The sequence below is a fragment of the Ananas comosus genome, linkage group 3 (genome assembly GCF_001540865.1).
Source record: "Ananas comosus cultivar F153 linkage group 3, ASM154086v1, whole genome shotgun sequence".
In the NCBI taxonomy this organism is placed as follows: domain Eukaryota; kingdom Viridiplantae; phylum Streptophyta; class Magnoliopsida; order Poales; family Bromeliaceae; genus Ananas; species Ananas comosus.
The window spans coordinates 1,167,066-1,182,204 of NC_033623.1; the positions used below are offsets into that span (position 1 = coordinate 1,167,066).

A 15,139-nucleotide genomic window follows, 5' to 3' on the forward strand; every position below is an offset into this window, starting at 1 on the left:
GTAAAACGAATGTTTTAAAAAAATTTTATTTTTGTATTTGCATGCAATATGAAGGTTTTGCTTGAATATTATTTCTATATAAATAAAATAAAGAGTTTTTTACCATGTGGGAAAGTAACCTTATCTTATAGGACCATGCCGTTCACATTTTCCAATATTATTTTTTCATCTTTGGTGCATCATATAGAATATAAAAATTTATATTCTTAAAATTTTTTTTTGACTTTCTTATTTATTTTTTTAAAAGACTAATATTAAAAATATCTTTTTAACATTACAAGTTATTTCAAATATAACTCTTGAATTAAATTCTATTCATAAACTGTTAGAAATAGTTATTATTCCTGTGAAATTACTGTTTTACTCTTTCAAGTATATTTTACGGTCACCAATTTTTCATATTTGTTTTTAAGTTAGTGATAAAATAAATATTTTGACTTTTTATCTTTTCAAGTAAATCTTTCTACTGTTACTAATTTTTCTTATTTTCTTTCAAGTTAGCAATAATAAAAAGTTTTTTGACTTCTTTTGAACTCTGGTAGAAATTTAACACGAATTTAATCCGAGACGACTTAATGGGTGTTTGTGATGCCCCACTTCCCCTGAGGTCACCATGAGAAAAAAAAAAAAAAAAAATGAAAATAAACAAGTCCTTAAATACTTTGTTAAAGTTAGTATCTTTATTAATTAGCCCTTAGTCACTAACTACTAAAGAAAGATACAACTTAATCAAATAAAAAAGCATATAAGTTCGAATTCTAGTTAATTCACATTTTCAGCTAAGTTTATTTCCAAATGAAATAAACGAAATGGGTAACATACTACCTATCTCTCAAAAAAAGAAAAGAAAAAAGCACATAAGATGGATGAATTTAATTAAACTGCTGTTATCATTTAGCACAAATTTTTAATTTATCTAACGAAATTTACTTTAAATAAAGAACACAAACCATTCTCGGGGGATGTAAGTGTTGTGTTTCACAATTGAAGTTGCACCAATATTTTAAATTTGTTTCACGACATTTGGGCTCCAACATTTCGTACACATTACATCATTTTTTTATGCCAAATTTTGTACTAACATGTCTTAGAGAAAGAACACAGTGCTTCTCCCCTTTTCAAACCCGTGCGCGTGTGAAAGGTCCGAATCATTTAAAAAAAAAAACATATTTTATTTTTGTTTTGATTTTTATTTCTAAGAAATTAAAGCATTTCGAAAAAAAGAAAAATAAAATAATGTAGTTAATAAGTTATATTTGGATACCAACTATATATTTAGAATCGTTGTAGATTCTATTTAAAAATCTAGCTCTAATTTAATGCATTTTTTACCAAGCTTTCATTTATAATTTCAGCAATTATTACTTTCAGTAGAGAATTTGACAAATAGAAAAATTTGTAAATTTTGTTAAGGGATTCAAATTAAGTAGAAGCTCTCTGATTTAGTGCTTTTATTTTTGCTACAGAGAAAAATCACATTGCGTTTTTATATAGTACTTTTCTTAATATATAGTACTACTGGGATAATATTTTATTAAATACTATTATACCTTATTGCGGTGGAAAATAGCCTCTTATCCATCTAATTATATGGCTACAGAAAATTTACTAAAACAGAAATAATTCAATTCAAAGTTTACAAGTTGGGCTAGAAGACTATTAATAGCATCTGCCTCTTTTTGTTATCAAGTTTTTAGGTTTTGGATAAAATTTTTTGATCAATTTTAGCCATTAGATTAAATATTATAATCTAGTGAGAACCACTCAACCGTAAGTGACTAATATCATTCTAACCCTACAATTTCCCATCCAAAAGATTAAAAATTTGATAGCAAAAAAGGCAAAATACTATTAATAGTATTACATCCCAACTCATATCAGCAGGTCTTGTGTGCTATTAAGAGCACGGAGTCCTTCGTACTCCTAAGCCGTTTTCGATGATGGAGCTTCCGAATCGATCAACGATCGGCTCCGTTAAACTTGATCTAGTGTATTTGAACTATCTTGAAAATAATTTTTGTGATTTTTCGGTATCATTTACCTAACGATCGAAAGAGTTCAAAATCAACAATTTTTAATGGTTGTATACCGTTTGCAAGTTTAACGGTGTAGAGTATTCAAATTAGATGAAATTTTGATAGAAAATTCTTTATACTATTTACAACAAAATCAATATGTTTGATCGAAAATTTTAATACTATATCACAACTTTTTATGAGATTTTTATTTTCAGCCGTTGATTTTGAACCCTTTCAATCGTTAGGTAAATGATATCGAAAAATCATAAAAATTATTTTCTAGATACTTCAAATATGTTAGATCAAGTCTAGCGGAGCCGATCGTCGATTTGGAAGCTCCATCATCGAAAACGGCTTAGGAGCACGGAGGCCTCTATGCTCCTAATAGCACACAAGACCTACTCTATATGTATATAAGTAGAGTTGAGTTGGAATACTATCAGTAGCAAATGGGCTCCGATGCCACCCAATTGTTTTCGACAACGGAGCCTCCAAAGTGACGATCGACACCATTGAACATGATCTATATCATTTGAAGTATCTAGACACCAAATTTCAAATCTTTTCGACATCATTAGCGTAATGATCAAAGGGTTTCAAAATATGTAATTTTAATAGTCAATATGAGGCGTTTTTTCGTTTAACGGTGTAAAGATATCCAAATTGATTGAATTTTTATTAGAAAATTATTTAAACTATTTAGAACATGATCTATACTCTCGATCTTGATTACCATATTCCTACTTCAACTTTTTAAAGAATATTTATTTTCAGCCCTTCATTTTGTATCCACTTGATTGACAAGAAAACAATATCGAAAAAATATAAAATTTGATTTCTAAATGCTTTAAAAGGTATAGATCATGTTCAATAGTGCTGATATCGAAAACAAATGGATGGCATCGGAGCCCGTTTGCTACCGATAGTATTCTAGCTCAACTCTGTAGAGTGGAGCTAGAATACTATCGGTAGCAAACGGGCTACGATGCCACCCATTTGTTTTCGACAACGGAGCCTCCAAAGTGACGATCGACACCGTTGAACATGATTTATATCATTTGAAGTATCTAGACACCAAATTTCTAGAGTTGAGCTGGAAAACTATCAGTAGCAAACGGGCTCTGATACCACCCATTTGTTTTTTACAACGGAGCCTCCAAAGTGACGATCGACACCGTTGAACATGATCTATATCATTTGAAGTATCTAGACACCAAATTTTAAATCTTTTCGACATCATTAACCTAATGATCAAAGGGTTTCAAAATATGTAATTTTAGAGGTCGATATGAGGCGTTTTCTCGTTTAACGGTGTAAAGATATCCAAACCGATTGAATTTTGATTAAAAAATTATTTAAACTATTTAGAACATGATCTATACTCTCGATCTTGGTTACAAGATTCCTACCATCACTTTTTAAAGAATATTCATTTTCAGCCTTACATTTTGTACCCACTTGATGGACAAGAAAATAATATTGAAAAAATATAAAATTTGATTTCTAGATGCTTTAAAAGGTATAGATCATGTTCAACAGTACTGATCGTCGATTTGGAGACTCTATCATCGAAAATAAATGGGTGGCAATGAAGCCCGTTTGCTAGTATTCTAACTCAACTCTCTCTCTCTCTCTCTCTCTCTCTCTCTCTCTCTCTATATATATATATATCTCTCTCTCTCTACCCGGAGATTATTCCCACCACTGGGTGGGAACAAGTTGTTCCCACCCATAACCCGGTATGGGTACTTGGGTGGANATTAATAGCAAAAGGTTTTTTTTACTATCAAATTTTTAGCTTTTGGATCAATTTCTTTCATCATATCTAACCATTGGATTAAATATTATAACCCAGTGAGGACCACTCAATCCTTTGGGGACTACTCAACACTAAAAGGGACTAATTTTATTCGGATCAATTTCTTTCATCATATCTAACCATTAGATTAAATATTATAACCCAGTGAGGACCACTCAATCCTATGGGGACTACTCAACTCTAAAAGGGACTAATTTTATTCTAACCCTTCAATTTTAATTTAAAGGTTAAACACTTGATAGCAAAAAAAATTTTTTGCTATCAATAGTATTCCAACCTAGCTCTCTCTCTCTCTCTCTCTCTCTCTCTCTATATATATATATATATATACTTTGAGAATGTTAGGAAATATGGTAATCGTACGTGTCCCACTCTAAGCATAGGAAATATAATACTAACATAATAGATCTTTACTATTGATATATCAGGTGGCCCAATACTTTCCCAGAAGTTGCCGCAGTTGACACCCCATCTTTCCTTAGACCACACAGTAATGCTTCACGTTGAGGATTCAATTCCACACTAGCATATATAAATACCCTCAAGGGTGGTACATGTGAGGTGTACGTGTTGTTGCTCTCTCCTCCCTTTCTATTTCTTCCCCTCTTGGATTTAAAAGACAAATTAATTGGAGAGAAAAACCAACACAAAACAAAAAAAAAAAAAAAAACACACAAAAAGGGAATTAAGTTTTTGATACATAGAGAGAAAGAGAGAGAGAGAGAGGGGGAGTTTAGAGAGTACTGTTTTGGTGTATTTAAGAGAGTATACATACGAAGTTAATTAAGATGGTGAGAGCTCCATGCTGTGAGAAGATGGGGGTGAAGAAGGGGCCATGGACTCCCGAAGAAGATCGAATACTCGTAGATTACATACAAAGATATGGCCATGGGAATTGGCGCGCACTACCGAAACAAGCAGGTAATTGTTTAACCCTGATTGTTCATGTAGTTATGAACACTCAAAGTTTTTAAAGGATTTTAAGTAAATTATCTTTGATTCTAATAGTGAATCACGCGCGCTTTCTCTTCTATATTTTCTAGGTCTATTGAGGTGCGGGAAGAGTTGCAGGCTCAGATGGGCCAACTATTTGCGACCGGATATAAAGCGAGGGAACTTCACGAAGGAGGAAGAGGAGATGATCTTCAAATTGCATGAGTTGCTTGGGAATAGGTACAGGCCAATCATTCTATGTTGCCCGACAAGCGGGTAGTATGATTGAATAATTCATTAACATTAATTAAAAAAAATGTTGGCTTGATAAAGATGAAACTATTATCAAGCATATTACATAAGTCAACACTCTCTCTTTCCCTTCTTTTATTCTTTCACAACACTCATTACATAATAGAGCAAAAGATATATAAAGGTAAAAAACTATATATATATATATATATATATATATATATATATATATACCCCCTAGAAGATAGGTGCCCCAACTATATTTTAATTTTTTAAGACTTTCTCAATTTTTCATTATTTTGATTATTTGTCTATTAGTTTAGAAATTTGATTTTATTAAATTTAAAGACTTAAACATCTTAATTTCAGCAAATCGAACAAGCTAGCTAGTACAAGTTTCATTAATCATTAATATAAGAGCTAATTGTTCATTCATATATAAAACAGTTACTAGAATAACTTAACCCATAACCCATATAAAGTTGAGGGTGGTTCTCAATAAAAAAAGAAAAATTTTAAAAATGGGGGGCCAATTTAAGAATAGCCTATAGTTAATGGGGTTAGGCCACATTTTTTCTAAGGAGAAATTTTGACTGGAGAGCTCTAAGGATTCTTTTTACATTTGACTTAATCACCAATATTGAAAAGAAACCATGTAGCAGTATCCTTTTGGACCACATACATTTATACTGCACTGTGAGCATCACCACCCCACATTGGTTCATGCATCTCATTCACTTGTCCTTTCATGTCTCCTGCAGGGATAATTATAACATAGAAGCTAAATAAATAAATAAATAACTAGTGAACTTTTGCATTTCCATTTTACCATGAGGAATTTAGCTCAAATCTAGGTGATGCCATGTCTTTAATATTGACAGAGAGAAAGATTTATTGAATCTGATCATTATTTACTAATTATAAGTTAAATTTTTATTTGCTCACAGATGGTCGGCGATTGCTGCGAGGCTACCGGGTCGGACAGACAACGAGATCAAGAACGTGTGGCACACATACCTAAAGAAGCGCCTCATGCCGAATCAAACGGTGAAAGAGTCCAAGAAAAGGGCCATTCACACTAGCGAGCCCAAGACCGAGTCCAAACCGATCATCCCCCGATCCGACTCGGGCTTGGCCACATCACCCGAGTATTCGATGAGTGGCTTCTCGTCCTCAGTTGCCGACGGTAATTCAGCTGCCACAGTTGAAGAGAGCTTCTCTTCGGAAGAGTTCACAGAAATTATCGATGAGCGCTTTTGGTCGGAAACACTTTCGATGGATGATTGTTTTGCGACCACCATGCAATATGGAGCTTCCGAAACCCCTTCGGGTGATCAAATCAACGAACCATCGTTGAGTCCGCTCTCGTCGAATAGTGAAGGGATGGAGTTTTGGTGGAGGGTCTTTATGGAAGCTGGAGAGATGAAGGATTTGGCACTAATCTAATTAACTAAGCACAGGGAAATGAAAATTAACATCACCAATTAATTAATTTTCTGGATATACTCTTTTTTTTTTTTTGAATAGTTCATATGTACACTGACCAATGAGAAGTACTGGTGGATTCAGAGTTTGAAAAAGTAACCTTGAAGGATAACAGTGGGTTAAGAAAAAATTGGAATAGAGCTTTTTTGCTCCTTTTGTTTGTGGAAAAATAGGAAAGGATGTGGGTGTCCTTCGGATTTTGGCAAATACCAAAACATTGTATGGTACTACTAAAGGAATCTACAATACTTTTATATTCACCAACTTTTCGAATTATTAATGATCTTGCAGTGCTTAATTGGTAGTGTTTTCTGAGTTACTGCAAATTTTTTAATTAAACGAATTCCCTTAATATCGAATCGTAGTACTACCATTGATTTTTCTAGTTTGAATGCTAGCTGGAATGAATAACTAATTAAGTGTCTCTTATTACTCGTTTATAAAAACCCTATTTGAATGTATAAAACATATATATAATAGGTTTACTAGACTTCTATGATTATGATTTCTTTGTTTTTATAATTTTTTGCCGTTGGATGTAGAAATATGCAGTTAGGATGATAATTGTCTCCCGTTAGAATAATAGTAATTCTCTAAAGTTAAATGGATGGTTGGTTAAATAATATAATCTTACGGGTGGAAATGATCAAAGATGTAAATCTAACGATCAAAAACTTATCAGTACCAAAAGATCTATATTCATAAGAGTTATATATATATATATATATATATATATAGAGAGAGAGAGAGAGAGAGAGAGAGAGAGAGAGAGAAGAGAGAGAGAGAGAGAGCAGGACTTTGTGCTCTCAGACCGGAGGCCTTCGTACTCCTGAGCGTTTCGTGATATGAAATTTTCGAATCGACGATCGGCTCCGTTAGACTTGATCTAGCATATTTAAGAGTTTCTAAAAATAATTTTTTGCGATTTTTCGATATCATTTACCTAGCAATTACAGGATTCAAAATCTATAATTTTTAACAGCTGAAAATAAAAATTCTATAAAAAGTATGATATAGCACTAAAATTTTCGATCAGAACAATATAGATCTTGTTGTAGATAGTATAAAGAATTTTCTATCAAAATTTCATCTGATTTGAATACTTCTACACCGTTAAACTTGAAAACGGCAGATATCAACCATTAAAAATTATTGATTTTGAATCCTTTCGATCACTAAGTAAATGATATCAAAAAATCGCAAAAAATATTTTCTAGAAACTTCAAATGCGCTAGATCAAGTTTAACGGAGCCGATCGTCGATTCGAAAATTCCATCATCGAAAACGGCTCAGGAGCACGGAGGCCTCCGTGCTCCTGAGAGCACAGCAGCACTACTATATATATATATATATATATATAAAAGCTTCTGGAAGCACGGAACCTTTCGTGCTTCTAAGTTGTTTTCGATGTTGGGACTTTCGAATCAACAATTGGCTCCGTTAAATTTGATCTAGAGTATTTGAAGTAGCTAGAAAATAAATTTTGTGATTTTTCAATATCATTTGTGTAGTGATCGAAGGTGCTCAAAATCAATAATTTTAACAATCGTGGTGAGCCGTTTGCAAATTTAACAGTGTAGAAATATTCAAATTACGTGAAATTTTGATAGAAAATTTTTTATACTATATAAAACAGGACCAATATTTTTGATCTAAAATTTTAATGTCATATCATCATATTTTGTAAGATTTTTATTTTCAGCCGTTGATTTTGAGCCACTTCGATCACTAGGTAAATGATATCAAAAAAGTGCAAAATTTATTTTATAAATACTTAAAACACTCTAGATCAAGTCTAATGGATCTGATCGTCGATTCAAAAGTCTCAATATCGAAAACGACTTGGAAGCACAGAGCGCTCCGTGCTTCCGGAAGCATACCAGCCGCACTCTATATAGATAAACAACTTGTTTGCTTTATCTCTTTTTTTACAGGAGGAGGGCTCATAGTACACTTCCTAGCTTATTTGGAATTTAAGTATGATCTACTCTAGATAATTTATACCCTAGCTTTTGGAATGTAATCATCTTGTATATAACATGTATTATCCTATGATATCATGATTATTAGGATCTTGTGATGGACAAAATGCGGTATCTTAGATTGCAATCGGAAAAGAAAATCTCCGTCTCAACGTGTCATCACCAAATAGCATGTTCAAAAATGCAAAAAGGCCTCAAATTTTGAAAGATGTCAAGTTACTTTTAAGATGGACAATCTTTTTTTTTTTTTTTAGAATTGTTAAATTATCTCATAAGGGGAATTAATGCACTATCCTTTAAAAGCGTGATCAAATCTAGCAATGGACTAAAGTCAAAGTTCAACTTTATAGTTACCGACAGAAATTGTCATCGAATATATTGTAAAATATATAAAGCAACCGTTGTACTTTAAAATTTTAAATTGTTAGAGAATGATGTTTATATGTTTTTATATTTACCATATATGATATCAGTATATAACTTATTCTAATTAACAGCCAAACAAGCGGCTCTTCAGTATATATTTAATTATTTTTTTAATAAAGTACTATGCATATTCTGAATGGCTTGTAAGGTAAGGTTAGAGGTTTCAAAAGTTTGTTAAATTAGTTTAAATGTCATACCAATACAACTGATTTTAGCTCATATAATTTCCAACATCCAAATTTGAGGTGTCATCTTAAAGTAAAGAAGAAACAATTAGCCATCATCAAATTAAAACCTTATTTTAAATTGGATTTAAATAAAGCAGTGAGTCAATTGCTGTAGTCAGATGATTTGCATCATACATTTTTCAAAAGGAGAAAATTATATACAACAAGGCAAAGTTTTTACAGGTCAAAGACATTATGGATCAGGAATTGCTGCTCTATATTTACAACTACTCCACCCATTTATGTTCAAACCAAGAAGAGACCAATTTGAATTCAATGTATTGTTTGTAGGAGCTTGAAAAGTTTAGCCACCTATGATGTCCTCTCTTACATCAAACCTAGAGCTAGATGTAACATTTGTTGCATTGCTTGTGGTGAATCCTCATAGAGAAAGGAAATTACTCTTAATATATTATTTCTAAACTATTTTCTATTGAATTAAGATTTCGATTGTACTTTTTTTAATTTGTATTAGGTCAATTTAGTGAATTACAACTATACGGCTCACAACCTAATGGTTTGAATACATCCCACCATTGAAAGGACAATGGTCTATATATCATCTTGTATCTATAAAAATTCTACACATAAATTGTAGACAATACATGGCTCTAATTATCACATTTGTATACTGTATAGTTTGCTGACGAGTGCATTATATCATATTGGGGGAGCCTTGTCAACACTAAGGAGTCGGTAACTTCTCAAATGAATATATAAATACGAAGATAATGCATCACAACTTTCTACTTTTCCATCAAAGTTTACATATAGTTGGTAGTAGTTAAAACAAACAAAAAAAGAAAAAAAAAAAAAAAGTCAAAAGCTAAGGATCATATCAAGTTACTTTAACTACGATTTCGTGTCGGTTGTGTATCCTTGAAAATTTCAAAAAAATCAAACACACAATTTCTAAAGTTAATTATGAAATTTGGAGTTTGACAACTCCTTTTTTATGAGCTTCATACACTTGTTATAACCCTCTTATTGATCTATCTAATTATTTAAATATCCATAATATATAGTCTTAAATTCTTCAAGTAAAAAAGTCTCTAGTAAAAAAGTGAGAAAGGAACTAGACTTTGGTAAAGAGATATCACAACTAAAGGATGCAAGGCAACATAAGTCACAAAGTGATATAACTAAGAAATCATGTAATCCTCTAAAAGGAAAAAGATAGTAGAATTGAACACCCCCCCCAACAAAAAAAAAAGTATGGTATTACAGGTCCATTCAAACATGTCATAATCTCCACCAAGATACAGTGGAATTAATGCACTAATATGCACTAAGTTCTATATATTTTTTATATAAGATTAACAATTACTTTGTAACCCTACATGTAGATTTCTCTCATGTGAACACTATCACTAGCTTTGGTGCAGCCATTCTATTAGGGAAAAGATTAAAAAAAGCTTAATGAGTCTTTTGTTGCTTTGTGCTAATTACCACATCTTTTAAACCAGTTTAATGGTGATTTAATTAATAATTAATTACTCATAACTTATACTAATGAACATCAAACTTTCCAAGTGAGGTGGTGCATGAGTCTAAATAATTGTCAACAGATTGATCATTGATATATGGTCCAAGTCAAACAAGAAATGTTTTTTTTTATTGTTTAATAATGAGGATCAGTTAGTTGGTTCATTAAATGGAAATTCGTCCTTATGTGTTTACATTTTTCAATCAATTAATTTGTTATATTTGCAAATATGCAAAGTTTAAATCTCATGAGGAATTTCATGTTTATAGCACTAATTCTCTTATTTTCAAATATAAAGTATTAAAATACAATTATCAATCACGTTAACATTTTAGAACAAACAACTATTTCACGTAATATATATCATGGTAGATCCTTGGTCCAAATTTTCTAAATTTCTAGTTTAATGAATGTTATTTTCTTCCATTTAACTTAAGATCAAATTAATATCATTCTCTACCTGTTTACATTTTTAAAGAAAAGTGGCTGTCACCCAGTTATATAGTTGGCAAAACGTGTTGAAGGATTGCTTCTTTGCTCCTATCATGGTTTGGTCATAATATATATACAAGAATTGGACAAGTTCTTAGAAAAATTGGCACATTTAAGGAAGCAACAAAATAGAAAAATGATAGGTTGAGACAAAAATTTGCAAAGAACTTAGCAAACATTTTTTTAACCCAACTTCAGGGTTTAAAATAAAAAGAGTTATAATTTTCAACAATGAGTTGTACTTTTCTGGTGATTGCTATTGTCATGTGGTGTGTCACATTAGCTAATTAGCTCTAATTCAACCAATCCATATAGGGTGCAAATCAAGTATTATATTAGTTAAAAAATATATTTTCTAATGAATATCTAGGTAGGCTGGAATACTATCGATAGCACCAAGGGTTTGGTGCTATTAGGTTTTTAGCCCTTGGATTGAGAAATGTGCGGTTAGGATGATGTGGGCCCTTTAGGGTTGAGTGAGTGGTTGGTTGAATAGTATAATCTAACGGATAAAAATAATCAAAGGGTTAAATCTAACGGTGGAAAACTCGATAGCACCAAATCCTTGGTGCTATCGATAGTATCTCAGCCGGACTCTTCTAATCTCTGTATAAGAATCAAAGTATTTTAAAAAAATAGTACTCATCTATAGGAACCCGTCTCAAAGTTGGATTAGAGAAAAAAAAAAAAGAATTCATCTCTTTTTTTTATTTTCTTTTCTCTCGATCTCTATGTCCATTTTGGTATTTCCACCTACGTTTCTATTATTTTGGAGGGTAGACGATTATGGAATAATCTAATAGCCTCCCACGATGATACAATCTACAGATCCTGTCATGGCGTCCGATCGAAGATTTAAGAGGTCGTAAGACAAGTGCGACAATCTGACAAGCAATTCCACTACAACTGTTGTATAGATAATAAGTTTACAACGGTTATTTTTCTTACAATTGCCGATCATCATATGCCCACCATGTCACCCGTGGATCACCCAGTAATCTGCTCTTCATTTGATCATTTCTGAAATCACCGCCACCTTGTAGATATCATTTTTTTTTAAAAAAAATTATAAATTATTTTTCTTTTTCTTATGGCCCACATATGACTTAGTATTCTCTATAATTGTTCAGCTAGAGATGATAGAGTCAATTGGGTTGAAGCTTGATATAATTGAATTATGGCATTGAAAGAGGGTCATCTTTTCTATAATAGGAAAATTTTGACCGCTATAAATTTGAATATTTCACTTAACTCAATTAATAATCTATTACGATGTAGACTAAAGATTTAAGTGCCGTAACACAGGATCATACAAGAAATATGCCGGTACGGTACGGCACTTTGCGTATCAGACTGTATCAATGTGTACCGGTCACAAAAAATTCATGTGTCAACACATAATAGTATGAAATATTTCTTTTTTAGCAACAAAATATTTTAACTACTTATTATATATTTTTATTAAATTTTTTGAACTTTACTGATAAAATTACTTACTAATTTAAAGAACAGAGGATTTTGTATTGTACCGATATCTTATTGGTACGATATGACCAATGCCGATGAGCACTTAAATTCTTAATGTAGACAAAATTAATGACAGATCTAGTTAGTGAAGGCCATAGCTATCAATACATTGTCATAAAAATCAGATTAATACAACCAAAGTCCAATAATTAATAAGAAATTAATAAACTTTTATTAAACCCACGATGTTGGTAAACGATTCGGTCGACGTATACACTTAATTATTTTTTAATTTAACTAACTACAATAATTTGATTATAAATATTGAAACTTAAGGAGGTATTATCGATGTAAAATATGGCATATTCCAAAATGATCCATAGTTCAGCGGTCTCGGTACACTTTCATGTTTGTAAATTTATTTGTCACAGTCAATTATTTCAATGTTTAAAATTATTCTTAACGTGTATTATGATCAGCTCGAAGAGCAAATCAAATGTTTCACCATCATCTTCACCGTATTTCAAAAATAAGTATTCGAGCATTACGAGTTACATAGGCTAATCCATACAATATATATATATATATATATATATGTCTAACTATATATAGAGTGATGAACTACTATACTTATGAAGCCACGGAGCCTTCCTAGCTTCCGAGCTCGTTTTCGTGGTTGACGACTTTCAAATCGTCGATCGACTCCGTTAACTGATCTAGAGTATTTTGGGTACCTGAATAAATTTTATTATTTTTCATACATTTGACTAATGAACATAACCGACAAATTGAGCTCAAAATAACAATTTATACACGAGCACGTAGTGAGGCGGTTTGCAAGCTTATAACGGATTAAAAACTCAATTGATAGAAAAATATCGCAATCGCGTGGAAAATTTTGAATAGAAAATTCTTTATATCTAATATAAAACAAGATCAAATATCTTTAGATTTAAATTTTTAATGTTATTTATTAATATTTATGTAAGATTTTTATTTTCGGCCGGGTGATTTGAGCCCTTCGTTCACGTAGGCAAATGATATCGTAAATATAAAATTTTATTTTCCCTAGTACTCAAATCTCTAGATCAAAGTTTAACGAACGATCGAGATATCGAAAGTCCAACATCAGAAAACGAGCGCTGGAAAGCCGGAAAGGCTGCGGCTTCCGACTAGCATAGTAGTCCTCATATATACCCTATAAGTACTATCTATACTATATATATTATTATATATATAATATATATATTATAATATATATATAATATATATATATATATATATATGCTATGCGAAGCATAGAGAATCTGGTGCTCGATTTTTTGACCCTTAAATCACCTCTTTGATCATCTCTAATCTTGGATTAATACTATTACCTTGTGGAGACAACTCAAACCTGGGGATTGGGGGATCGCAATCATCAATCGCACGTATAATTTTTTGATAAATAATGAAAAAGTTAAAAATATCAGATTCCTCTATACTTCCGATAGATAATACCCTACACTATATATATTATATATATATATATAAGTTGGACATGGGCTACTATTAGTAGCAAAATCTCATTGTCTGCTACCAGTTTTTAGCTTTTAGAATCAACATCTTTTCATCATTTCTAACCATTGGATTAAGAATACTATAACAGTCGCGTGCCACTCAACCCTATAGGGACCACTCAATTCTAACTAACTAATATCATTTACCCTACAATTTCTTCATCCAAGGTTAAAAACTGATAGTAAAAAGAGGTTTTACTATTAAAGTAGATTCCCAGTAATTATATATATATATATATTTTTGAATTACTATAGTATATAATTATAGTTATATATTATATATATATTATATATTATATATAGGAGTTGGACTGGGCCTTACTTTAGAGCAAACGCTATTTTGTTAGCTATCAGTTTTTTAGGCCCTTTGATAAAAACTCTTTTATTATTTCTAACCATGTGGATTAAATACTATAATCCAGTGGGGACCACTCAACCTAGGAGGAACACTCTAATTAACGCAAAAACTAATATCACCTGACCTACAATTTTCTCCACATGGTTAAAACTTGTAGCAAAAAAAGAGCGTTTTACTCATTAATAGTATTCCAGCTAATTCTATATAATATGAGTATATATATATATATATATATATTAGGGCTACTATACTCTTATGAGTTTTGAGCCCTTCGTACTCATAAGTTGTTTTCGATGATGGAGCTTCCGAATCGACGATCCACTCTGTTAAATATGATCTAGAGTATTTGAAACTTCTAGAAAATAAATTTCGTAATTTTTTGAAATCATAATAATGCCCATCAAACGGGTATAAAATGAACGGTCAAAATCGAACGACATCTTAAAAATAGATGATCAGATCCTTCAATTTAAGATCGGAGCTATTGATCTTTATCTAGATAGTGAATAGAATTTTCTATCAAAAATTCAACCTATTCAGATTTTTTTGCACCGTTAAACTAGCAAGTATTCCATATCGGTCGTTAAAAATTGTCAATTTTGTATATATATATATATATATATTGATTACAACTT

At 31.5% G+C, this 15,139-nt stretch overlaps 1 protein-coding gene across 1 annotated transcript; it reads left to right on the plus strand.

Moving 5' to 3' along the window:
• Positions 4,391 to 6,659, plus strand: LOC109707173 (myb-related protein Myb4-like). The gene is made up of 3 exons (XM_020228288.1): positions 4,391 to 4,758; positions 4,881 to 5,010; positions 5,970 to 6,659. Exons 1-3 carry the CDS (start codon positions 4,626 to 4,628, stop codon positions 6,466 to 6,468), a joined length of 762 nt encoding a protein of 253 aa, XP_020083877.1. The 5' UTR covers positions 4,391 to 4,625; the 3' UTR covers positions 6,469 to 6,659.